Raw genomic sequence first — 24,168 nt, 5'->3', positions numbered from 1 at the left:
ACCTCTATAGCTCCACTCTGCTCCTCATGCCTGGATCAGGAGGTTCACCTCTATAGCTCCGCTCTGCTCCTCATGCCTGGATCAGGAGGTTCACCTCTATTGCTCCACTCTGCTCCTCATGCCTGAATCAGGAGGTTCACCTCTATAGCTCCACTCTGCTCCTCATGCCTGGATCAGGAGGTTCACCTCTATAGCTCCGCTCTGCTCCTCATGCCTGGATCAGGAAGTTCACCTCTATAGCTCCACTCTGCTCCTCATGCCTGGATCAGGAGGTTCACCTCTATAGCTCCACTCTGCTCCTCATGCCTGGATCAGGAGGTTCACCTCTATAGCTCCACTCTGCTCCTCATAACAGGATCAGGGGATTCACCTCTATAGCTCCACTCTGCTCCTCATGCCTGGATCAGGAGGTTCACCTCTATAGCTCCACTCTGCTCCTCATGCCTGGATCAGGAAGTTCACCTCTATAGCTCCACTCTGCTCCTCATGCCTGGATCAGGAGGTTCACCTCTATAGCTCCACTCTGCTCCTCATGCCTGGATCAGGAAGTTCACCTCTATAGCTCCACTCTGCTCCTCATGCCTGGATCAGGAGGTTCACCTCTATAGCTCCACTCTGCTCCTCATGCCTGGATCAGGAGGTTCACCTCTATAGCTCCGCTCTGCTCCTCATGCCTGGATCAGGAGGTTCACCTCTATAGCTCCACTCTGCTCCTCATGCCTGAATCAGGAGGTTCACCTCTATAGCTCCACTCTGCTCCTCATGCCTGGATCAGGAGGTTCACCTCTATAGCTCCACTCTGCTCCTCATGCCTGGATCAGGAGGTTCACCTCTATAGCTCCACTCTGCTCCTCATGCCTGGATCAGGAGGTTCACCTCTATAGCTCCACTCTGCTCCTCATGCCTGGATCAGGAAGTTCACCTCTATAGCGCCACTCTGCTCCTCATGCCTGGATCAGGAGGTTCACCTCTATAGCTCCACTCTGCTCCTCATGCCTGGATCAGGAGGTTCACCTCTATAGCTCCGCTCTGCTCCTCATGCCTGGATCAGGAGGTTCACCTCTATAGCTCCACTCTGCTCCTCATGCCTGAATCAGGAGGTTCACCTCTATAGCTCCACTCTGCTCCTCATAACAGGATCAGGAGGTTCACCTCTATAGCTCCACTCTGCTCCTCATGCCTGGATCAGGAGTTTCACCTCTATAGCTCCACTCTGCTCCTCATGCCTGGATCAGGAGGTTCACCTCTATAGCTCCGCTCTGCTCCTCATGCCTGGATCAGGAGGTTCACCTCTATTGCTCCACTCTGCTCCTCATGCCTGAATCAGGAGGTTCACCTCTATAGCTCCACTCTGCTCCTCATGCCTGGATCAGGAGGTTCACCTCTATAGCTCCGCTCTGCTCCTCATGCCTGGATCAGGGGGTTCACCTCTATAGCTCCACTCTGCTCCTCATGCCTGGATCAGGAGGTTCACCTCTATAGCTCCGCTCTGCTCCTCATGCCTGGATCAGGAGGTTCACCTCTATAGCTCCACTCTGCTCCTCATGCCTGAATCAGGAGGTTCACCTCTATAGCTCCACTCTGCTCCTCATGCCTGGATCAGGAGGTTCACCTCTATAGCTCCACTCTGCTCCTCATGCCTGGATCAGGAGGTTCACCTCTATAGCTCCACTCTGCTCCTCATGCCTGGATCAGGAGGTTCACCTCTATAGCTCCACTCTGCTCCTCATGCCTGGATCAGGAAGTTCACCTCTATAGCGCCACTCTGCTCCTCATGCCTGGATCAGGAGGTTCACCTCTATAGCTCCACTCTGCTCCTCATGCCTGGATCAGGAGGTTCACCTCTATAGCTCCGCTCTGCTCCTCATGCCTGGATCAGGAGGTTCACCTCTATAGCTCCACTCTGCTCCTCATGCCTGAATCAGGAGGTTCACCTCTATAGCTCCACTCTGCTCCTCATAACAGGATCAGGAGGTTCACCTCTATAGCTCCACTCTGCTCCTCATGCCTGGATCAGGAGTTTCACCTCTATAGCTCCACTCTGCTCCTCATGCCTGGATCAGGAGGTTCACCTCTATAGCTCCGCTCTGCTCCTCATGCCTGGATCAGGAGGTTCACCTCTATTGCTCCACTCTGCTCCTCATGCCTGAATCAGGAGGTTCACCTCTATAGCTCCACTCTGCTCCTCATGCCTGGATCAGGAGGTTCACCTCTATAGCTCCGCTCTGCTCCTCATGCCTGGATCAGGAGGTTCACCTCTATAGCTCCACTCTGCTCCTCATGCCTGGATCAGGAGGTTCACCTCTATAGCTCCACTCTGCTCCTCATGCCTGAATCAGGAGGTTCACCTCTATAGCTCCACTCTGCTCCTCATGCCTGGATCAGGAGGTTCACCTCTATAGCTCCACTCTGCTCCTCATGCCTGGATCAGGAGGTTCACCTCTATAGCTCCACTCTACTCCTCATGCCGGTAACAATCACTCGTTACAGTACAATACGCAAGGCCAATGTTGTTGAATGCTCAGCAGGACATAACGTTATGGAACATTCAGTTAGAAATACATTATATAGAACATGCCTTTCTAACATGTAGAATAAGGTATCAGATCCGCTCTATTCTTGACATTTCTATCTGCAATGTTCCACGTTTGCTTTTTAAGTTGCGTGGGAGTTGACCTGGAATGGGAAGTGGGCCATTATGAAATGATTATGATCACAACAACAATAGCCACCACAGCTGCAATATGCAAGCAACTTTTTTTGTGGTATCCAAATTGTTTTTTCCAGACCTGTTTCATGGGTAATTGATTCACAATGATGTGGAAATAATTGTCAGTTGCTGGGACTTCTCAGAAGTTATCAGGTGATTGCTGATTTGATGTTTCCTAAAACCATTTCCCAGCAGTCTCTTACTGTAGCTGCTACACCTAGTACAGTCCTTTACATTGTTTTCTCCAGGAATCTTTCAGCTTTCTACTGATTGTTGCTACTCTGAAACATCAATAAGGTGTGTACTGTCATTAAAGACAACAGTAATGTTCTGTATCCACAGGCGTAAAGAGCCTCATTAGAGACCAGTCACTTCTCACCTCGCTGTCGTTAATGGACATTCCTGGGAATGTACTGGTAGTTCAGTCGATGGGTACTGTGTTCTGGTCTGCACAAGTGTGCTGCACAGATAAGACATTTAGAATAACATTGTGGGTCAAAGGTCAGCCCCCAACTTAAAATACCCATGTGGCCTAAGAGGTACCAAGCTACGGTCATGACCGTTATCAATCATTTGAAGTCACCGTGTGGTTATCTTCACAGGCTTTAGAGCTCTTATGTTTGCTTTGCAGTGGGACACGTTACGTTCATCGGAGGGATTGGTGGTTAGAACTGGAAGACGGATGGAACCAGTTTCCTCGTTGAGAACACAACCATGCAACATATGTAACCTGACACCAAATTCTTGGTATGGAGAGAGAGAAATCAAAGTTTGACATGTTTCGCATCGTTGGGCGGCTCGTTCATTCTCACTTTATAATCCACTTCTCACAAGCCGCACAGATCCCTTGTGACAACACATACTGTAGGAATTCGTTACAAAGTCACGCTGGTTGAACAGCTGTATATTAACTCATTACTCTAGTCACTCCTCTGTCAGCACCACTGTCATAGCAGAGTGGGGGAGTGGCAGGAGAGGACGGGCAGGCCCTCGCTTCAGTCTCCTCTGTCCCAGGAGGGTTAATCATGTTTTAGTAAGCACACTCTGATGTGGTCTGCTTTGATACGGCAGGCACTCTGTCTGTCTGTCTGTCTGTCTGTCTGTCTGTCTGTCTGTCTGTCTGTCTGTCTGTCTGTCTGTCTGTCTGTCTGTCTGTCTGTCTGTCTGTCTGTCTGTCTGTCTGTCTGTCTGTCTGTACATTTGCTCACTCCTCTGGCTTTGAAACACTCTTCTGAAAATACAACCCTCTTCTACACACACACACACACACACACACACACACACACACACACACACACACACACACACACACACACACACACACACACACACACACACACACACACACACACACTTCTATCGTTCCAGTGAAGAGAGAGGTGGAGTGTGTGGAATGTTCTATCCTGACATGTTCTGAGTAAATAGGCCTGATTGGTAAGCAGCAGCAACAGTGGATGGACAGACAGACAGACAGACTGCGTGTGAAATGGCACCCTATTCCCTACCTACCGCACTACTAGGGCCCAAAGGGCTCTAGTCAAGAGTAGTGCACTATGCAGGGGATAGGGTGCCATTTGGGACATAGCCAACGAGACAAACAGTACAGCTGCACCTGGGAATCTTGGACCCAAACGGAGCAGGCAGCACATTCATCATGTGTCCTACCCCCACGCATGGGATGGGATAGACAGACTGGGAAACATACAACAGTAGCCGCCTGGGTCTGGTCTGCAGACCTCTCCTTGTAGTTCCACTGAAACAGTTCACGTTTTGACTCCTCACAATGACAAACTGGCCCCCAGCACTGTGCTCTGAGGCAGACCTGGGTTCAAATAGTATTTTTTCTCTTTCTGATACTCTGCTCCAGTGACATAGAGTATGGAAAAGTACTTGCGGATGAATATGAAAATCTGAGTATTCCAAAATGATTTGACATTGATCAGAAATAAATGTTGTCCTGAAACACACATGCATGACAAGTATTCTTCCTCATTTGAACTTTCTCTTTCATGGCTTTCCAGACTGTTCTCCTCTGTCAGCAACCAGACTCACACAGACGGACAGACAGACACAACTAGTCCTGCCTTAGATGCATGATGTATGTTTATACTGGGTGTTTTCACCCCCTGTTTATCTTCTATCTCAACATACAGTTACAGAGAGAGCAACTGGTGCTCTGCCCAGTAGAGTGCTGTAAAGTGGTACTGGTCCCGGTGGTCTGTAGTGGTGTAAAGTGGTACTGGTCCCAGTGGTCTGTAGTGGTGTAAAGTGGTGCTGGTCCCAGTGGTCTGTAGTGGTGTAAAGTGGTACTGGTCCCAGTGGTATGTAGTGGTGTAAAGTAGTGTTGGTCCCAGTGGTCTGTAGTGGTGTAAAGTGGTGCTGGTCCTGGTGTTCTGTAGTGGTGTAAAGTGGTGCTAGTCCCGGTGGTCTGTAGTGGTGTAAAGTGGTGCTGGTCCCAGTGGTCTGTAGTGGTGTAAAGTGGTACTTGTCCCGGTGGTATGTAGTGGTGTAAAGTGGTGCTGGTCCCGGTGGTCGTTAGTGGTGTAAAGTGGTGCTGGTCCCGGTGGTCTGTAGTGGTCTAAAGTGGTACTGGTCCCGGTGGTATGTAGTGGTGTAAAGTGGTGCTGGTCCCGGTGGTCTGTAGTGGTCTAAAGTGGTGCTGGTCCCAGTGGTATGTAGTGGTGTAAAGTGGTGCTGGTCCCGGTGGTCTGTAGTGGTGTAAAATGGTGCTGGTCCTGGTGGTATGTAGTGGTGTAAAGTGGTGCTGGTCCCAGTGGTCTGTAGTGGTGTAAAGTGGTGCTGGTCCTGGTGTTCTGTAGTGGTGTAAAGTGGTGCTAGTCCCGGTGGTCTGTAGTGGTGTAAAGTGGCGCTAGTCCCGGTGGTCTGTAGTGGTGTAAAGTGGTGCTGGTCCCAGTGGTCTGTAGTGGTGTAAAGTGGTACTGGTCCCGGTGGTATGTAGTGGTGTAAAGTGGTGCTGGTCCCAGTGGTCTGTAGTGGTGTAAAGTGGTGCTGGTCCTGGTGTTCTGTAGTGGTGTAAAGTGGTGCTAGTCCCGGTGGTCTGTAGTGGTGTAAAGTGGTGCTGGTCCCAGTGGTCTGTAGTGGTGTAAAGTGGTACTGGTCCCGGTGGTATGTAGTGGTGTAAAGTGGTGCTGGTCCCGGTGGTCGTTAGTGGTGTAAAGTGGTGCTGGTCCCGGTGGTCTGTAGTGGTCTAAAGTGGTACTGGTCCCGGTGGTATGTAGTGGTGTAAAGTGGTGCTGGTCCCGGTGGTCTGTAGTGGTCTAAAGTGGTGCTGGTCCCGGTGGTATGTAGTGGTGTAAAGTGGTGCTGGTCCCGGTGGTCTGTAGTGGTGTAAAATGGTGCTGATCCTGGTGGTATGTAGTGGTGTAAAGTGGTGCTGGTCCCAGTGGTCTGTAGTGGTGTAAAGTGGTGCTGGTCCTGGTGTTCTGTAGTGGTGTAAAGTGGTGCTAGTCCCGGTGGTCTGTAGTGGTGTAAAGGTGTGCTGGTCCCGGTGGTCTGTAGTGGTGTAAAGGTGTGCTGGTCCCGGTGGTCGTTAGTGGTGTAAAGTGGTACTGGTCCCGGTGGTATGTAGTGGTGTAAAGTGGTGCTGGTCCCAGTGGTCTGTAGTGGTGTAAAGTGGTGCTGGTCCTGGTGTTCTGTAGTGGTCTAAAGTGGTGCTGGTTCCGGTGGTGTGGAGTGGTGTAAAGTGGTGCTGGTCCCGGTGGTCTGTAGTGGTCTAAAGTGGTGCTGGTCCCGGTGGTGTGGAGTGGTGTAAAGTGGTGCTGGTCCCAGTGGTCTGTAGTGGTGTAAAGTGGTGCTGGTCCCGGTGGTCTGTAGTGGTGTAAAGTGGTGCTGGTCCCGGTGGTCTGTAGTGGTGTAAAGTGGTGCTGGTCCTGGTGGTATGTAGTGGTGTAAAGTGGTGCTGGTCCCGGTGGTCTGTAGTGGTGTAAAGTGGTGCTGGTCCCGGTGGTCTGTAGTGGTGTAAAGTGGTACTGGTCCTGGTGGTATGTAGTGGTGTAAAGTGGTGCTGGTCCCGGTGGTCTGTAGTGGTGTAAAGTGGTGCTGGTCCTGGTGGTATGTAGTGGTGTAAAGTGGTGCTGGTCCCGGTGGTCTGTAGTGGTGTAAAGTGGTGCTGGTCCTGGTGGTCTGTAGTGGTGTAAAGTGGTACTGGTCCTGGTGGTCTGTAGTGGTGTAAAGGTGTGCTGGTCCCGGTGTTCTTTAGTGGTGTAAAGTGGTGCTGGTCCCGGTGGTCTGTAGTGGTGTAAAGTGGTACTGGTCCCGGTGGTCTGTAGTGGTGTAAAGTCGTGCTGGTCCCAGTGGTCTGTAGGGGTGTAAAGTGGTACTGGTCCCGGTGGTCTGTAGTGGTGTAAAGTGGTACTGGTCCCGGTGGTATGTAGTGGTTTAAAGTCGTGCTGGTCCCAGTGGTCTGTAGTGGTGTAAAGTGGTGCTGGTCCCGGTGGTCTGTAGTGGTGTAAAGTGGTACTGGTCCCGGTGGTCTGTAGTGGTGTAAAGTGGTGCTGGTCCCGGTGGTCTGTAGTGGTCTAAAGTGGTACTGGTCCCGGTGGTATGTAGTGGTGTAAAGTCGTGCTGGTCCCAGTGGTCTGTAGTGGTGTAAAGTGGTGCTGGTCCTGGTGTTCTGTAGTGGTGTAAAGTGGTGCTAGTCCTGGTGGTCTGTAGTGGTGTAAAGTGGTGCTGGTCCCAGTGGTCTGTAGTGGTGTAAAGTGGTACTGGTCCCAGTGGTATGTAGTGGTGTAAAGTAGTGTTGGTCCCAGTGGTCTGTAGTGGTGTAAAGTGGTGCTGGTCCTGGTGTTCTGTAGTGGTGTAAAGTGGTGCTAGTCCCGGTGGTCTGTAGTGGTGTAAAGTGGTGCTGGTCCCAGTGGTCTGTAGTGGTGTAAAGTGGTACTTGTCCCGGTGGTATGTAGTGGTGTAAAGTGGTGCTGGTCCCGGTGGTCGTTAGTGGTGTAAAGTGGTGCTGGTCCCGGTGGTCTGTAGTGGTCTAAAGTGGTACTGGTCCCGGTGGTATGTAGTGGTGTAAAGTGGTGCTGGTCCCGGTGGTCTGTAGTGGTCTAAAGTGGTGCTGGTCCCAGTGGTATGTAGTGGTGTAAAGTGGTGCTGGTCCCGGTGGTCTGTAGTGGTGTAAAATGGTGCTGGTCCTGGTGGTATGTAGTGGTGTAAAGTGGTGCTGGTCCCAGTGGTCTGTAGTGGTGTAAAGTGGTGCTGGTCCTGGTGTTCTGTAGTGGTGTAAAGTGGTGCTAGTCCCGGTGGTCTGTAGTGGTGTAAAGTGGCGCTAGTCCCGGTGGTCTGTAGTGGTGTAAAGTGGTGCTGGTCCCAGTGGTCTGTAGTGGTGTAAAGTGGTACTGGTCCCGGTGGTATGTAGTGGTGTAAAGTGGTGCTGGTCCCAGTGGTCTGTAGTGGTGTAAAGTGGTGCTGGTCCTGGTGTTCTGTAGTGGTGTAAAGTGGTGCTAGTCCCGGTGGTCTGTAGTGGTGTAAAGTGGTGCTGGTCCCAGTGGTCTGTAGTGGTGTAAAGTGGTACTGGTCCCGGTGGTATGTAGTGGTGTAAAGTGGTGCTGGTCCCGGTGGTCTGTAGTGGTGTAAAGTGGTGCTGGTCCCGGTGGTCTGTAGTGGTCTAAAGTGGTACTGGTCCCGGTGGTATGTAGTGGTGTAAAGTGGTGCTGGTCCCGGTGGTCTGTAGTGGTCTAAAGTGGTGCTGGTCCCGGTGGTATGTAGTGGTGTAAAGTGGTGCTGGTCCCGGTGGTCTGTAGTGGTGTAAAATGGTGCTGATCCTGGTGGTATGTAGTGGTGTAAAGTGGTGCTGGTCCCAGTGGTCTGTAGTGGTGTAAAGTGGTGCTGGTCCTGGTGTTCTGTAGTGGTGTAAAGTGGTGCTAGTCCCGGTGGTCTGTAGTGGTGTAAAGGTGTGCTGGTCCCGGTGGTCTGTAGTGGTGTAAAGGTGTGCTGGTCCCGGTGGTCGTTAGTGGTGTAAAGTGGTACTGGTCCCGGTGGTATGTAGTGGTGTAAAGTGGTGCTGGTCCCAGTGGTCTGTAGTGGTGTAAAGTGGTGCTGGTCCTGGTGTTCTGTAGTGGTCTAAAGTGGTGCTGGTTCCGGTGGTGTGGAGTGGTGTAAAGTGGTGCTGGTCCCGGTGGTCTGTAGTGGTCTAAAGTGGTGCTGGTCCCGGTGGTGTGGAGTGGTGTAAAGTGGTGCTGGTCCCAGTGGTCTGTAGTGGTGTAAAGTGGTGCTGGTCCCGGTGGTCTGTAGTGGTGTAAAGTGGTGCTGGTCCCGGTGGTCTGTAGTGGTGTAAAGTGGTGCTGGTCCTGGTGGTATGTAGTGGTGTAAAGTGGTGCTGGTCCCGGTGGTCTGTAGTGGTGTAAAGTGGTGCTGGTCCTGGTGGTCTGTAGTGGTGTAAAGTGGTACTGGTCCTGGTGGTATGTAGTGGTGTAAAGTGGTGCTGGTCCCGGTGGTCTGTAGTGGTGTAAAGTGGTGCTGGTCCTGGTGGTATGTAGTGGTGTAAAGTGGTGCTGGTCCCGGTGGTCTGTAGTGGTGTAAAGTGGTGCTGGTCCTGGTGGTCTGTAGTGGTGTAAAGTGGTGCTGGTCCTGGTGGTCTGTAGTGGTGTAAAGGTGTGCTGGTCCCGGTGTTCTTTAGTGGTGTAAAGTGGTGCTGGTCCCGGTGGTCTGTAGTGGTGTAAAGTGGTGCTGGTCCCGGTGGTCTGTAGTGGTGTAAAGGTGTGCTGGTCCCGGTGGTCTGTAGTGGTGTAAAATGGTGCTGGTCCTGGTGGTATGTAGTGGTGTAAAGGTGTGCTGGTCCCGGTGGTATGTAGTGGTGTAAAGTGGTGCTGGTCCCAGTGGTCTATGGTGGTGTAAAGGTGTGCTGGTCCCGGTGGTCTGTAGTGGTGTAAAATGGTGCTGGTCCTGGTGTTCTGTAGTGGTGTAAAGGTGTGCTGGTCCCGGTGGTATGTAGTGGTGTAAAGTGGTGCTGGTCCCGGTGGTCTATGGTGGTGTAAAGTGGTGCTGAAACTTAAGAACGGGAAGCATCGACATAGCGCACATAGATCTACCGCGTCTTAGACTCATTTCTATGTGAATTTGTCCGGGTCGCCCCAAAAAGTGACATATTGCAGCTTGAACTTAAGTCAAATATTAACTCACAGAGCATTTCACTCTTAGCCTATAACAAACCAACCCCTTAAAAAAAAGGAAGCTTTTTTGTGCTTTGCTCCATCCGATCCTATCCACAGCTATTTGTTACCCTCTTTTCTCATCCTCTCCCCCCTTTTCTGTTTCCCTCCTCAACGGACGGAAGCCCAGGGTGCATTTTTAGTGCCCTCCCATAGAGGTCCCTCAGCTCCTGTTATGACCCTTATTTATGTATCCTGTTACAAATGGAAGTCGTGTCAGGGTCCGGTGAGCAAGGCTGCTCAAATATTTCCCTTTCAGTTGTGACAGTCTGACATATTGAGGGATGACTGGACTGGACAGACACTTCTTCTCCGCTGAATGTTGTGTTTTGTTTGAGGCCCATGTCTGTATGAAGACTCTGGACCTGCTTGGTTGATTTACTGCCAAGTGGGGGTAGAGTAATGTCTCTGTCCCTGACCACTCTCTCACACCAGCAATGTGTGTGTGTGTGTGTGTGTGTGTGTGTGTGTGTGTGTGTGTGTGTGTGTGTGTGTGTGTGTGTGTGTGTGTGTGTGTGTGTGTGTGTGTGTGTGTGTGTGTGTGTGTGTGTGTGTGTGTGTGTGTGTGTGCGTCCGTGCATGCATGCGTGTAAAAGTCAACTCTCAACAATAACAACAGGACATCATTATTATAAGGTGATATTTGATGATGGTGATGATGATGGTGTACTACAATCTAGTACAACATGGTCATTATGTGGTGGAAGCCTGTCAATCTGTCCCACAGATAAACAATCTTATCCAAGCATAACTGGAATGTATCTTATCAAAGCATGGCTGGAATGTGTCTTATCAAAGCATGGCTGGAATGTGTCTTATCAAAGCATGGCTAGAATGTATCTTATCAAAGCATGGCTCTAATGTATCTTATCCAAACATGCCTGGCATGTGTCTTATCCAAGCATGACTGGAATGTGTCTTATCAAAGAATGGGTTAAATGTGTATTATCCAAGCATGACTGGAATGTGTCTTATCCAAGAATGGGTTAAATGTGTATTATCCAAGCATGACTGGAATGTGTCTTATCCAAGAATGGCTGGAATGTATCTTATCTAAGCATGACTGGAATGTGTCTTATCAAAGCATGGCTCTAATGTATCTTATCCAAACATGCCTGGCATGTGTCTTATCCAAGCATGACTGGAATGTGTCTTATCCAAGCATGGGTTAAATGTGTATTATCCAAGCATGACTGGAATGTGTCTTATCCAAGAATGGCTGGAATGTATCTTATCTAAGCATGACTGGAATGTGTCTTATCAAAGCATGGCTCTAATGTATCTTATCCAAGCATGGCTGGAATGTGTCTTATCCAAGCATGGCTAGAATATATCTTATCAAAGCATGACTGGAATGTATCCTATTCTACAACGGCTGGAATGTATCTTATCCAAGCATGACTGGAATGTGTCTTAGCCAAGCATGACTGGAATGTGTCTTATCTAAGCATGGCTGGAATGTGTCTTATCCAAGCATGGCTAGAATGTATCTTATCCAAGCATGGCTAGAATGTATCTTATCCAAGCATGGCTAGAATGTATCTTATCCAAGCATGGCTAGAATGTGTCTTATCCAAGCATGACTGGAATGTGTCTTCACAAAGCATGCCTAGAATGTATCTTATCCAAGCATGACTGGAATGTGTCTTCTCAAAGCATGGCTAGAATGTGTCTTATCCAAGCATGACTGGAATGTGTCTTCTCAAAGCATGGCTAGAATGTGTCTTATCCAAGCATGACTGGAATGTGTCTTCTCAAAGCATTCGCTAGAATGTGTCTTATCCAAGCATGACTGGAATGTGTCTTATCTAAGCATGGCTGGAATGTGTCTTATCCAAGCATGGCTAGAATGTATCTTATCCAAGCATGGCGGGAATGTATCTTATCCAAGCATGGCTGGAATGTGTCTTATCCAAGCATGGCTAGAATGTATCTTATCCAAGCATGGCTGGAATGTATCTTATCCAAGCATGACTGGAATGTGTCTTATTCAAGCATGGCTGGAATGTGTCTTATCCAAGCATGGCTAGAATGTATCTTATCCAAGCATGGCTTGAATGTGTCTTATCCAAGCATGGCTGGAATGTGTCTTCATCAAGCATGGCTGGAATGTGTCTTATCCAAGCATGGCTGGAATGTGTCTTCATCAAGCATGGCTTGAATGTGTCTTATCCAAGCATGACTGGAATGTATCTTATCCAAACATGGCTGGAATGTGTCTTCATCAAGCATGGCTTGAATGTGTCTTATCCAAGCATGACTGGAATGTATCTTATCCAAACATGGCTGGAATGTGTCTTCATCAAGCATGGCTGGAATGTGTCTTATCCAAGCATGGCTGGAATGTGTCTTCATCAAGCATGGCTTGAATGTGTCTTATCCAAGCATGACTGGAATGTATCTTATCCAAGCATGGCTGGAATGTGTCTTCATCAAGCATGGCTGGAATGTATCTTATTCAAGCATGGCTGTGAATGTGTCTTATCTAAGCATGACTAGAATGTATCTTATCAAAGCATGGCTGTGAATGTGTCTTATCTAAGCATGACTAGAATGTATCTTATCAAAGCATGGCTGTGAATGTGTCTTATCCAAGGCAAAGACACGACACATGGCTGGAATGTGTTCCATTCTCCTAATATTCAGTGGTTGTGTGCATGTTGTGTCCATCAACACGTCGTTGTTTCCACAGTCAGTTGGGCTCTGCTAATTATAGTAACGCTTAGCAACCACCTATAGGTACAGAACCCTCCATCACACAGACAGTTAGACACGGCAGATGAGAACAACCCAGTCAAAGACAGAACACACTTGTTCAGTATATCTCTCTGTTGTTATCTGGCTTTGGTTCAACTGTAGATCATGTCTGTCATTATTTGGAATATCATTATTCTGACTTCATAGCAATCTGAAATGAATGGATATCTTCACTTTGTGTTCATATCAGTTGTTGTTGAACTTTCTGCTCATACAGTGTTGGTAACTTTGCATGAATGGGGGAATCTGTCTGTCTCCTCATAGTGTATGTCTGCAGTGCAGCTGGAGCTAGGTCAGAGGCACTCCAACATTAGTGACAATCTGGTTAGCGTTATCTACATGTCAAGGAAAGGAAAGATCCCTTGTCTGCCACTATTGATGTTCTGTAGTTCCGTCTCTCCCTCCCTCACTTTTCATCCCTCTCTCATTTCACTCATATGACTTGGTTTGGATTTGGTATTATGGGAAGTGGGGATTTTTCTTAACATCTGGTCCAGTGTTGTGTTTCTATGGTGATGTCCTTGCTGTCTCTTTCCTAAAGAGTTAGCTATCTCTTCCTAACTGGTCCAACATACTGTTGCTCACATGAGTCACTCTCTTTAGAGGCTTATAGAATTCTAATTCTAAAGAGTAGAGGGGAACATCAGTGAGGAGTTTTTTCCCACTCTTGGGGGTAATGTGCAGGACAGATGGATATGGGTCTGTGCAGTCAGTCTTGTGGCAAAAGAAGAGAATAACATAACTGGAATGGCAGATGTGTGTCTAACCTAGATAGAGGAAGAGGGGGAGGGAGAGCCGCAGCACTGCCTGCCATGGCACAGAGAGAACTAGCCCCATCTTTCATTTGTTCCCTGGTATTTTTATGACAACTCATCAGGTTCATGTTCAACGGGCCCATTCTTGTAACCAAACACAGAGCTGCAGAAACAAGCGTCTCTCTTTCTCTTTCTCTCTATCTCTCTCTCTTTCTCTCTATCTCTCTCTCTTTCTCTCTTTCTCTCTCTCTCTCTCTCTCTCTTGCTCTCTCTCGCAATTCAATTCAACTCTCTCTCTCTGTCTCTCTCCAGCTCTGGGACAGATCATGCTGTATGTGGATGGAATGAACGGCCTCATAAGTCACAACGAAACCGTCCAATGGCTTTACACACTCGTTGGATCCAAGGTACAGTACCAAGTTTCCTGCAAAGAAAATATCATTGTACTTTTGCATTTGACCATATAACAACTGTAAAACATGCATCCATCCTCTGATGGCCAGGTCAATCTATTTTCTCCCCCAATCCTTCTCTCTCTGTCGCCTCTCTCCTTCTCTCTCTCTCTCTCTCTCTCTTTCTCTGTCTCTCTCTGTCTCCTCTCTCCTTCTCTCACTCTCTCTGTCCTCTCTGTCTCTCTCTGTCCCCTCTCTCCTTCTCTCTCTCTCTCTCTCTCTCTCTCTCTCTCTCTCTCTCTCTCTCTCTCTCTCTCTCTCTCTCTCTCTGTTCCCTCTCTCCTTCTCTCACTCTCTCTGTCCTCTCTTTCTCTCTCGCCCACTCTCTCTCTGTCCTTTCTATCTCTGTCTTTCTCTCTCTCCCTCTTTCTCCTCTGGGCGAGAGTGTCTCTGCATTTCCTGCTCTAACCGATTCTTCTCTCCTCTGCTCCTTCTTCCTGGCCAAGTGTAACACACAGCATGGTTTTGATCATGTCCCGGTCAGGCACTCACTTTATTACACACAGATCTTCACATCCCTTCCTTTCTTTCTCTTTTCTGTCTTTCCATTCTGGCTGTACCACGGCATTATTCACCCCTACAAGTACAACCCTCGGCATTATTCACCCCTACAAGTACAACCCTCGGCATTATTCACCACTACAAGTACAACCCTCGGCATTATTCACCCCTACAAGTACAACCCTCGGCATTATTCACCCCTACAAGTACAACCCTCGGCATTATTCACCCCTACAAGTACAACCCTCGGCATTATTCACCACTACAAGTACAACCCTCGGCATTATTCACCCCTACAAGTACAACCCTCGGCATTATTCACCCCTACAAGTACAACCCTCGGCATTATTCACCCCTACAAGTACAACCCTCGGCATTATTCACCCCTACAAGTACAACCCTCGGCATTATTCACCCCTACAAGTACAACCCTCGGCATTATTCACCACTACAAGTACAACCCTCGGCATTATTCACCCCTACAAGTACAACCCTCGGCATTATTCACCCCTACAAGTACAACCCTCGGCATTATTCACCCCTACAAGTACAACCCTCGGCATTATTCACCACTACAAGTACAACCCTACAACCCTCGGCATTATTCACCCCTACAAGTACAACCCTCGGCATTATTCACCCCTACAAGTACAACCCTCGGCATTATTCACCCCTACAAGTACAACCCTCGGCATTATTCACCCCTACAAGTACAACCCTCGGCATTATTCACCCCTACAAGTACAACCCTCGGCATTATTCACCCCTACAAGTACAACCCTCGGCATTATTCACCCCTACAAGTACAACCCTCGGCATTATTCACCACTACAAGTACAACCCTCGGCATTATTCACCCCTACAAGTACAACTCCTGTTCCCTTATTTCCTACACATCTTCTATCAGGCCATTATCTCAACCACTCAGGGCTGTCAGAGCAGGAAAACCTCTTATCGGGCACTATGTAATGACACATTTAAACCCTATCAGTGGTTAACATGCATGCTGTACCCCGTTAGTCACTGAAGCCAAGGCTGTTATGGCGCCTATACAGTTATAACATGCAGAATGAGATTGGTATGGTCCCTGGTGCATAAAACCTGTTTCTGCTCTGCTGTGTGTGTGTGTGTGTGTGTGTGTGTGTGTGTGTGTGTGTGTGTGTGTGTGTGTGTGTGTGTGTGTGTGTGTGTGTGTGTGTGTGTGTGTGTGTGTGTGTGTGTGTGTGTGTGTGTGTGTGTGTGTGTAGTTCCGTCTGGTAGTGAAGACAGCTCTGAAACTGTTACTGGTGTTTGTGGAGTACACTGAACCCAACACTGCCCTGCTCATCCATGCTGTCAACACCGTGGACACCAAGAGAGGTAGGAGAGACCAGACCACTACCCTACACACACACACACACCACACACCACACACACCACACACACACACACACACCACACACATTGTAGACACCACGGGAGGTAAGTGTGTGTGTTTATTGAAAAAGACTGTAACGCTCTCCTCTGGTGGGGTTCAGTTACCTGCCTCTGTAAAAGCCCCACATTGTGTCCTCTCCAGTAGTGGAGGGAGGTGTGTGTGTCTCAACTCTGTCTAAGCCCATCACTCCTGTGGCTGTGTAAGGAGAGAGAACCTGATACCAGGAGCTCTGGGTAAGACTGAGACGGTCCATGACCCCACTGTCTGACTGCAGCGCTGCCTCACACACACACACACACACACACACACACACACACACACACACACACACACACACACACACACACACACACACACACACACACACACACACACACACACACACACACACGGATACTACTACCCTGGAAACTGTTCAGGACACTTGAGCTGCCTCCAACTAGTCCAACTGTACATGATCTACTCCTGATATCATTACTGTTTCAGCTTCTATTAGTCTAATATTACATGATCTACTCCTGATATCATTACTGTTTCAGCTTCTATTAGTCTAATATTTCATGATCTACTACTGATATCATTACTGTTTCAGCTTCTATTAGTCTAATATTACATGATCTACTCCTGATATCATTACTGTTTCAGCTTCTATTAGTCTAATATTACATGATCTACTCGTGATATCATTACTGTTTCAGCTTCTATTAGTCTAATATTACATGATCTACTCCTGATATCATTACTGTTTCAGCTTCTATTAGTCTAATAGTACATGATCTACTACTGATATCATTACTGTTTCAGCTTCTTTTAGTCTGATATTACATGATCTACTCCTGATATCATTACTATTCAACTTCTATTAGTCTAATATTACATGATCTACTCGTGATATCATTACTGTTTCAGCTTCTATTAGTCTAATATTACATGCTCTACTCCTGATATCATTACTGTTTCAGCTTCTATTAGTCTAATATTACATGATCTACTACTGATATCATTACTGTTTCAGCTTCTATTAGTCTAATATTACATGATCTACTCCTGATATCATTACTGTTTCAGCTTCTATTAGTCTAATATTACATGATCTACTACTGATATCATTACTGTTTCAGCTTCTATTAGTCTGATATTACATGATCTACTCCTGATATCATTACTGTTTCAGCTTCTATTAGTCTAATAGTACATGATCTACTACTGATATCATTACTGTTTCAACTTCTATTAGTCTAATATTTCATGATCTACTACTGATATCATTACTGTTTCAGCTTCTATTAGTCTAATAGTACATGATCTACTCCTGATATCATTACTGTTTCAGCTTCTATTAGTCTAATATTACATGATCTACTACTGATATCATTACTGTTTCAGCTTCTATTAGTCTAATAGTACATGATCTACTCCTGATATCATTACTGTTTCAGCTTCTATTAGTCTAATATTACATGATCTACTACTGATATCATTACTGTTTCAGCTTCTATTAGTCTAATAGTACATGATCTACTCCTGATATCATTACTGTTTCAGCTTCTATTAGTCTAATAGTACATGATCTACTCCTGATATCATTACTGTTTCAGCTTCTATTAGTCTAATATTACATGATCTACTCCTGATATCATTACTGTTTCAGCTTCTATTAGTCTAATAGTACATGATCTACTCCTGATATCCTTACTGTTTCAGCTTCTATTAGTCTAATAGTACATGATCTACTCCTGATATCATTACTGTTTCAGCTTCTATTAGTCTTATATTTCATGATCTACTCCTGATATCCATATTGTTTTGTTTAAAGTGTATTTTCTCTATATATATGGTTAATTTGAATCCAGAGCATAGGTGGATTGTGGTACCTTTGGACCGACTGTGTGGTGCATGCTTTGTGGTGCAGGCTGTAAGCTGTGGTCCAATGCCATGGAGATTCTGGAGGAGAAGGATGGGGTGGACACAGAGCTGCTGGTGTATGCCATGACCCTCATCAACAAGGTCGGTCTCTCTCTCTCTCTCTTCATTCCTCTCTCTCTCTTCATCTCTTTTTCTCTCTCTCAATTTTTTTCTCTCTCTACATTTCACTCGCATCTCTTTGTCTTTTATTTCTTTCTCTCTTTCTACATCTCTCTCTTTACAACTCTCTCTCTCTTTCTCTCCCTCCCAAATGATGGCATTTGTGTGTGTGTTTCAGACTCTAGCGGGCCTGCCTGACCAGGACTCATTCTATGACGTGGTGGACTGTTTGGAGGAGCAGGGCATGGAGGCCATGTCTCAGAGACACCGTAGCAGGAAGGGAACAGACCTGGACCTCATGGAGCAGTTTAACATTTACGAGGTACCTCCACCTCCTCGGCTTAGTGGAATTCACTTCCTGGCTTAGCCACTTAACTAGTTTGTTGTTGAGACACTACCAGAGCGCTATAGGTACAAAACTTGGTCAAATATACAAATAAATACTTGACAAGCTTGATTTAGTTTGTCCTCAATGGGACCAATGAAATAGTCCTAAAGTGTTGACCCATGTCTGCTAGGGACCTCATGTCCCCTGCTAGTCTAACTGTTCCCTGTTGTGCCTCCAGACTGCTCTTCGCCACGAGGACGGGGACGACGAGAGCCAGCCGCCTACCGTGGGTCGGAAGAACCGGCGGCGTGCCAGCGTGGGGGGCACCAACGACCGGCGAGGCCTGGAGAGGAGACGCAGCCGGAGACACTCCCTCCAGAATGGGAGAGGCCTCACCTCGGCCCCCGCTTCTCCCAGCAGCCCTCACTCTCACGGGGGACACAACGGTAGCTTTCTGCCCTTCGGAGGTCAGGGCATCGACGACGTTAGCGAAAGGTGAGTTGGAGCGGAGGAGTGTGGGTGATGGGGGGGGAAACAGGAGAAGGGAGGGGGAGAGGTAGAAAGTGTGAATGGGTTAAAGGGAGAAGCATATCCCTGCTTCTGTTATTAACTGAAACTTGCCAATATGATCTTAAATGGTCAGCTGAAATGGTTCGGTTTGTTTTTACTTCACTACCCAGAGAATCAACTGTGAGGAACGGGAAAACACACAGATGATTCTGGATCCATGATGCAGTTCAGAACCGGAAAGGGTTTGACTGCCAGTGTAGTATTACGTTACAGTCTTGTACAGATGTGTGTGTTCCAACCAGAGCCAATATGAATGAAGAATGTCATTATATAGTTATAAAAGAGAGACAGGGCATGGGCTGCTGTTTCAAAGTGATGTTTAGATTCATCTTCAGACTGTCAACATTTTGTGACCTCGTGGAGCTGCTGAAGGAAATAGGAAGCTTCTGTAAACAGGGATAGGCGTTATTAGGAATTTTTATGAGTTATTATTAATTATTAGGAGTTATTATTGGTTATTAGGAGTTATTATTAGTTATTACTGTGCTCGTGTCCCAAATGGCACCCTATTACCTATGTAGTGCACTACATTTGGCAGTAAAGGTACCATTTGGGATGCATCCCTGTATGTGTCTGTCACAAGTCATGTTTCCCTTTGAGGGAATGTTTGTTGAATTTCAACCAACACTGCAATAGTTTTACTTCAATAATGTTAATGTGTACACAGCCACTAGGAATTCACACTTAACTAAAGCAAAATAATAATGCGTTTATTTTTTGTGTGATACAATTTGACTACCGGTCTGGTATGCCCAATACAGTAACAGAAATGGTCTTTGTCTTTGCCTAAAGAAATGATTATTTGTGAACTCTCTGTCCCAGTGTTATAAACTCACTGGACAAGAACAGGGCTAGAATTGTTCTTAACTGATAATTTCTTACTGATAATAAGTATAGTATATCTAATATGATAAGAAGTTCTCTGTTAACCACCACAGGTACGTTACATTTAAACATGTTGGCCATTTGGCAGACACTCTTCTCCAAAGTGACTTACAGTCAGTGCATTCAACTAAGTTAAATAAGGCAACCACATATCACAGTCATTACAAACCTTACTCATAACCTTCCTATGTTTCAAGATGAAGGACCAATGATGTAAAACTGTACTACAGCGCCTTCATAAAGTATTCCTTCCCCTTGACTTATTACACATTTTGTTGTGTTTCAGACTGAATTCAAAAGTCATTACATTTTTTTTCTGTCTCACCCATCTCCACACACTACCCCATAATGACCAAGTGAAAACATGTTTTTAGAAATGTTTGCAAATCTATTGAAATTGAAATACTGCAATATCTCATTTAGATAAGTATTCACATACTTTGTAGAAGCACCTTTGGCAGTGATTTCAGCTGTGAGTCTTTCTGGGTAAGTCTCTAAGAGCTTCCACACATGGATTGTGTAACATTTACCCATTATTCTTTTCAAAATTCTTCAAGCTCTGTCAAATTGGTTGTTAATTATTGCTAGACAACAGTTTTCAGGTCTTGCCATAGATTTTCAAACAGATTTGTAAGTCTAAACTGTAACTGGGCCACTCAGGAACATTCACTGTCTTCTTGTTAAGCAACTCCTGTGTAGATTTGGCCTTGTGCTTTAGGTTATTGTCCTTCTGAAAAGTGAATTTATCTCCCAGTGTCTGGTGATAAGCAGACTGAACTAAGTTTTCCTCTCGGATTTAGCTCCATTCCATTTATTTTTTATCCTGAAAAATGATTATGAGCATACCCATAACATGATGCAACCACCACTATGCTTAAAAATATGGAGAGTGGTACAATGTGTTGTATTAGATTTGCCCCAAACATAACACTTTGTATTCAGGACTAAAAGGTATTTGCTTTGCCATATGTTTTGCAGTATTACTTTAGTGCCTTGTTGCAAACAGGATGCATGTTTTGGAATATTTTTATTCTGTACAGGCTTCCTTTTCACTCTGTCAATTAGGTTAGTATTGTGGAGTAACTACAATGTTGTTGATCCATTCTCATTTTCCTCCTATCACAGCCATTAAACTCTGTAACTGTTTTAAAGTCACCATTGGCCTCGTACTTTGTAGTGACTGGGTGTATTGATACACCACCCAAAGTGTAATTAATATTCACCATGCTCAAAGGGATATTCAATGTCTGCTTTTTTATTTTGACCTATCTACCAATAGGTGCGAGGCATTGGAAAACCTCCCTGGTCTTTGTGGTTAAATAGGTTTTTCAAATTCACTGCTCTACTTAGGGACCTTCCAGATAATTGTATGTGTGGGGTACAGAGATGAGGTAGTCATTCAAAAATCATGTTAAACACTATTATTGCACACAGAGCAATGTATTATGTGACTTGTTCAGCATATGTTTACTCCTGAACGTATTTAGTCTTGCCATAACAAAGGGATTGAATACTTATTGACTCAAGACATTTCAGCTTTTCATTTTTAATCAATTTGTTAAAAAAATATATATTCAGGCTGTAGCACAACAAAATGTGGAAAAAGTCAAGGAGTGGGAATCATTTCTGAAGGCACAGTGTGATGGCTACCTTTCACCCTGCCACACACAGCATCATACTGTCCACCATTAGTAATGACAGTTCTTTTTAACTAGCATTTCTGGTAGCATTTCTGTTAGCGCTCCAGTTCAGTTCTGCAGATAGTTCAATTGAACCCAGAGGGCTATATGATACTGACTCCCATCAGTCCAGTCCACCACACACAGGAAATTCAGACCGCCTTTGAAGATCAGTGTTTTCCATATCGGTAATGAAACACAGGCGGGCGGGTCAGAGGAAACTTGGCAGCACAATGGGACTAGAAGGACTCTCGTATGCATATGATGTATGCGACAATCCTTTATCAATTAAAACCCTCCAGATATGACCACACAGTCACAGCCTAGTCAATGGTTGTGTCCCAAGTGGCACCATTCTCCTACATTGTGCACTACTTTTGACCAAAGCCCATATGGCTCTGGTCAAAAGTAGTGCACTATATAGGGAATAGGGTGCCGTTTGGGATGTACACTATGATCATTGATCAACCTCTGGTCCGGGGACCGTTACTGGTCCCTAAGATGTTACTGGCTGGTCCAGAGCTGCTTGTGTATGCCAGATGGTTAGCTGACATTGATTTAGTCAGTTCTCATGCTGTTTTTTAACATTATCAAGCACTGTATGTAATGAATGAAATGAGGACATACTAACTAAAAGCTTTGAACCTCTTTGAACTATACTGCCTTGTGTACACATTTTTAGGTCCCTTGTCAGTTTTGACAGGGCGTGCTGTGTGTACTGCATTCTGTCTGTCAGTTCTTTGTCTCTTTATCTGGACAGTTTTCTACTGTATTTTGTTCATGTTGTCTGTTGCAATTTCTCCTCCTTTTCCTCTTTCTACTCTTTCCCGTCTATTTTCTCCCTCCCCTCCCCTCCATCCATCCCTCCACCCCTCCTTTTCAGAGAGGAGGAAGAGGATGAGGAGGAAGAGGAGGATGAGGATGAGGAAGATGATGAGAGTCATGATATCACAGAGACCACTAGAAAGGGCTTCCACAGGTATTTCAGGACAACAGGTTTTCCCCCAAATAGAACCTCTTCTTCCATATCTTTCTGTCAGTCTTGTCCTCCATCCATCTCTCCCTTACTGGACGATATATAGTGGTGTTAGCAGTGTATGGGTGTGTTAGAACTACAAAAAAAGCATATGTGTTATTGTAAACGTGTAATGTATTCCCCTTGGATATACCCCACCCCCTTTGTCCTCCCCTTTGCTCTGTTACTCTGTTGTTTTAGCACGGTGCCCGTGCAGGCAGTAGAGGACTCCTCTAGCTTGTGTTCTCCTTTTCACTGTATGGTCAACCTCATCCCTGACGCCTCAGCCGCCTCAGAGAGAGAGAGAGAGAGAGTGTGGCCATGGCCAGCCCTATGGCCCCTGTGTCCACTCCCCCTAGAAACACTGGCTCTAACCCCCAGGATGTCTCTCCCAGTCCCAGATCTACTTCCCTGGTCATAGCTCTGGGCTGGGGGAGACTGCCAGGCACTGCCCACCCTCTGGGCCAACAGCACAGCACCTCTGTACCCTCCTCTTCCTCCCTCTCCTGCTCCTCCTCCCCCTCGAGGGGACGTAGTCAGTCCTACCTCCAACCGCCCAAGCCCCTCCCCCACCCCCTCCCACTCCCCCCTGACGTGGACCTGAGCCAGGTGTCTGCCTCTGCTGGGGCCGAGGAGTGTGTTGAGAGGGGCGTGGCCAGACAACAGCGCTACAGGTAGAGGTGCAGCAGCAACAGGAGCTATACAGTTCACTTCTTCACCTCTGGCATTACATTCACTATGAAGGAATACCTCCCCAACTCTTAAATATACACTGTCATCCCTCAACACTGGTGTCTGTGTCTTCATGTCTGCCTGGCTTGCTCCCTCACAATCCATTTGGCTGAGAAGCTGCTGTACTGAATGTCTTTTGGACAGGGGTATAGACAGTGTTAATGTCTACCGTGTCAGACAGATTCTGTGTTGTCGAGTCATATTTGCTTTACGGCACTTGTAGATGGTCTCCCTCATGCATGTTATGTATGCTTTAGCTTGTGTCCAGTTGAACACATCTTTAGCTTGCCTCGCCATTCCTTTGACCTTTAAAGGCCCAGTGCAGTAAAACATTTGCTTTTCCTGTGTTGTATATATATTTCCACACTATGAGGTTGAAATAATACTGTGAAAATACCCTTTTAGTGTAAGAACTGATTGGAAAGACCGCCTGAAATCTCCTCCTGTTATGATGGGATGATTTGGCCTGCCTGCTGACATCACCAGGCAGTAAATGAGTTTCAGAAATGAAACACCACATGTACATTTAACCATTCGTTAGAAAAAATGACAATGCATAGTCTTGGCATTAGGGCTCTGCTCCTTCAGGCTAGCTCACTGCCAGAGCCAAGCGTCATATGAAGATGATCAAATAACTGCAGGCAGTGAGCACGACATGCTATATCAAATCCCCTGAAGGAAGAAACACAGAACCCACAGGTGGAGGCTGGGGTGCTGGTGGGATATCAGAATCAGCAAGCATAGCGAGTAACAGCTAGTTACAGCAACAACGACAGCAAGAGACACCAGTGCATGCATTCACGTGTCATCCAGCATCCAGGAAGCATGTGTACAACTGGTCAACTTAAATAGACTGAATGGAAGTAGAGTGTGAATCCAATTGGTGCAATATCTGCTGATGCGATCAGCTGATGTCACCACACTGGGGTTTCCCTTCTGAACCGGCTCCACTTTATTAATAGACCAATAAGAAAGAGATTTACAAACCTCCGTACTCAAACCACTCCCAGATAGTCCTAGCTAAATTCTTGCTTGAGAAATTGCTCTTTCCTAAGAAGCTATTTTTGTTTATTTTTGACCATTTGAACTGAAAAAAATCACTGAGGTACTTAATAGTTACCCAGAAAGGATTTGATATTGAGATAAAACCGTCTGCAGTGGGCCTTTTAAAGATAG

The 24,168-nt window shown here is 46.4% G+C and overlaps 1 protein-coding gene across 1 annotated transcript in view; it reads left to right on the top strand.

The window, feature by feature from the left end:
- fhod3b (formin homology 2 domain containing 3b) overlaps positions 1-24,168 on the top strand; it is a 270,144-nt gene that overhangs the window by 219,873 nt on the left and 26,103 nt on the right. The window contains exons 6-11 of the mRNA XM_038992838.1: positions 13,701-13,795; positions 15,589-15,700; positions 17,671-17,765; positions 17,962-18,105; positions 18,350-18,606; positions 22,620-22,934. Of these exons, the coding sequence (XP_038848766.1) occupies positions 13,701-13,795; positions 15,589-15,700; positions 17,671-17,765; positions 17,962-18,105; positions 18,350-18,606; positions 22,620-22,934 (1,018 nt within the window). The remainder of the gene's footprint in view (positions 1-13,700; positions 13,796-15,588; positions 15,701-17,670; positions 17,766-17,961; positions 18,106-18,349; positions 18,607-22,619; positions 22,935-24,168) is intronic.

The sequence above is a fragment of the Salvelinus namaycush genome, chromosome 5, assembly GCF_016432855.1.
Source record: "Salvelinus namaycush isolate Seneca chromosome 5, SaNama_1.0, whole genome shotgun sequence".
NCBI lineage: Eukaryota > Metazoa > Chordata > Actinopteri > Salmoniformes > Salmonidae > Salvelinus > Salvelinus namaycush.
Note: the sequence above shows the minus strand (reverse complement) of the source record. Positions and strands in the feature narration are given on the sequence as shown.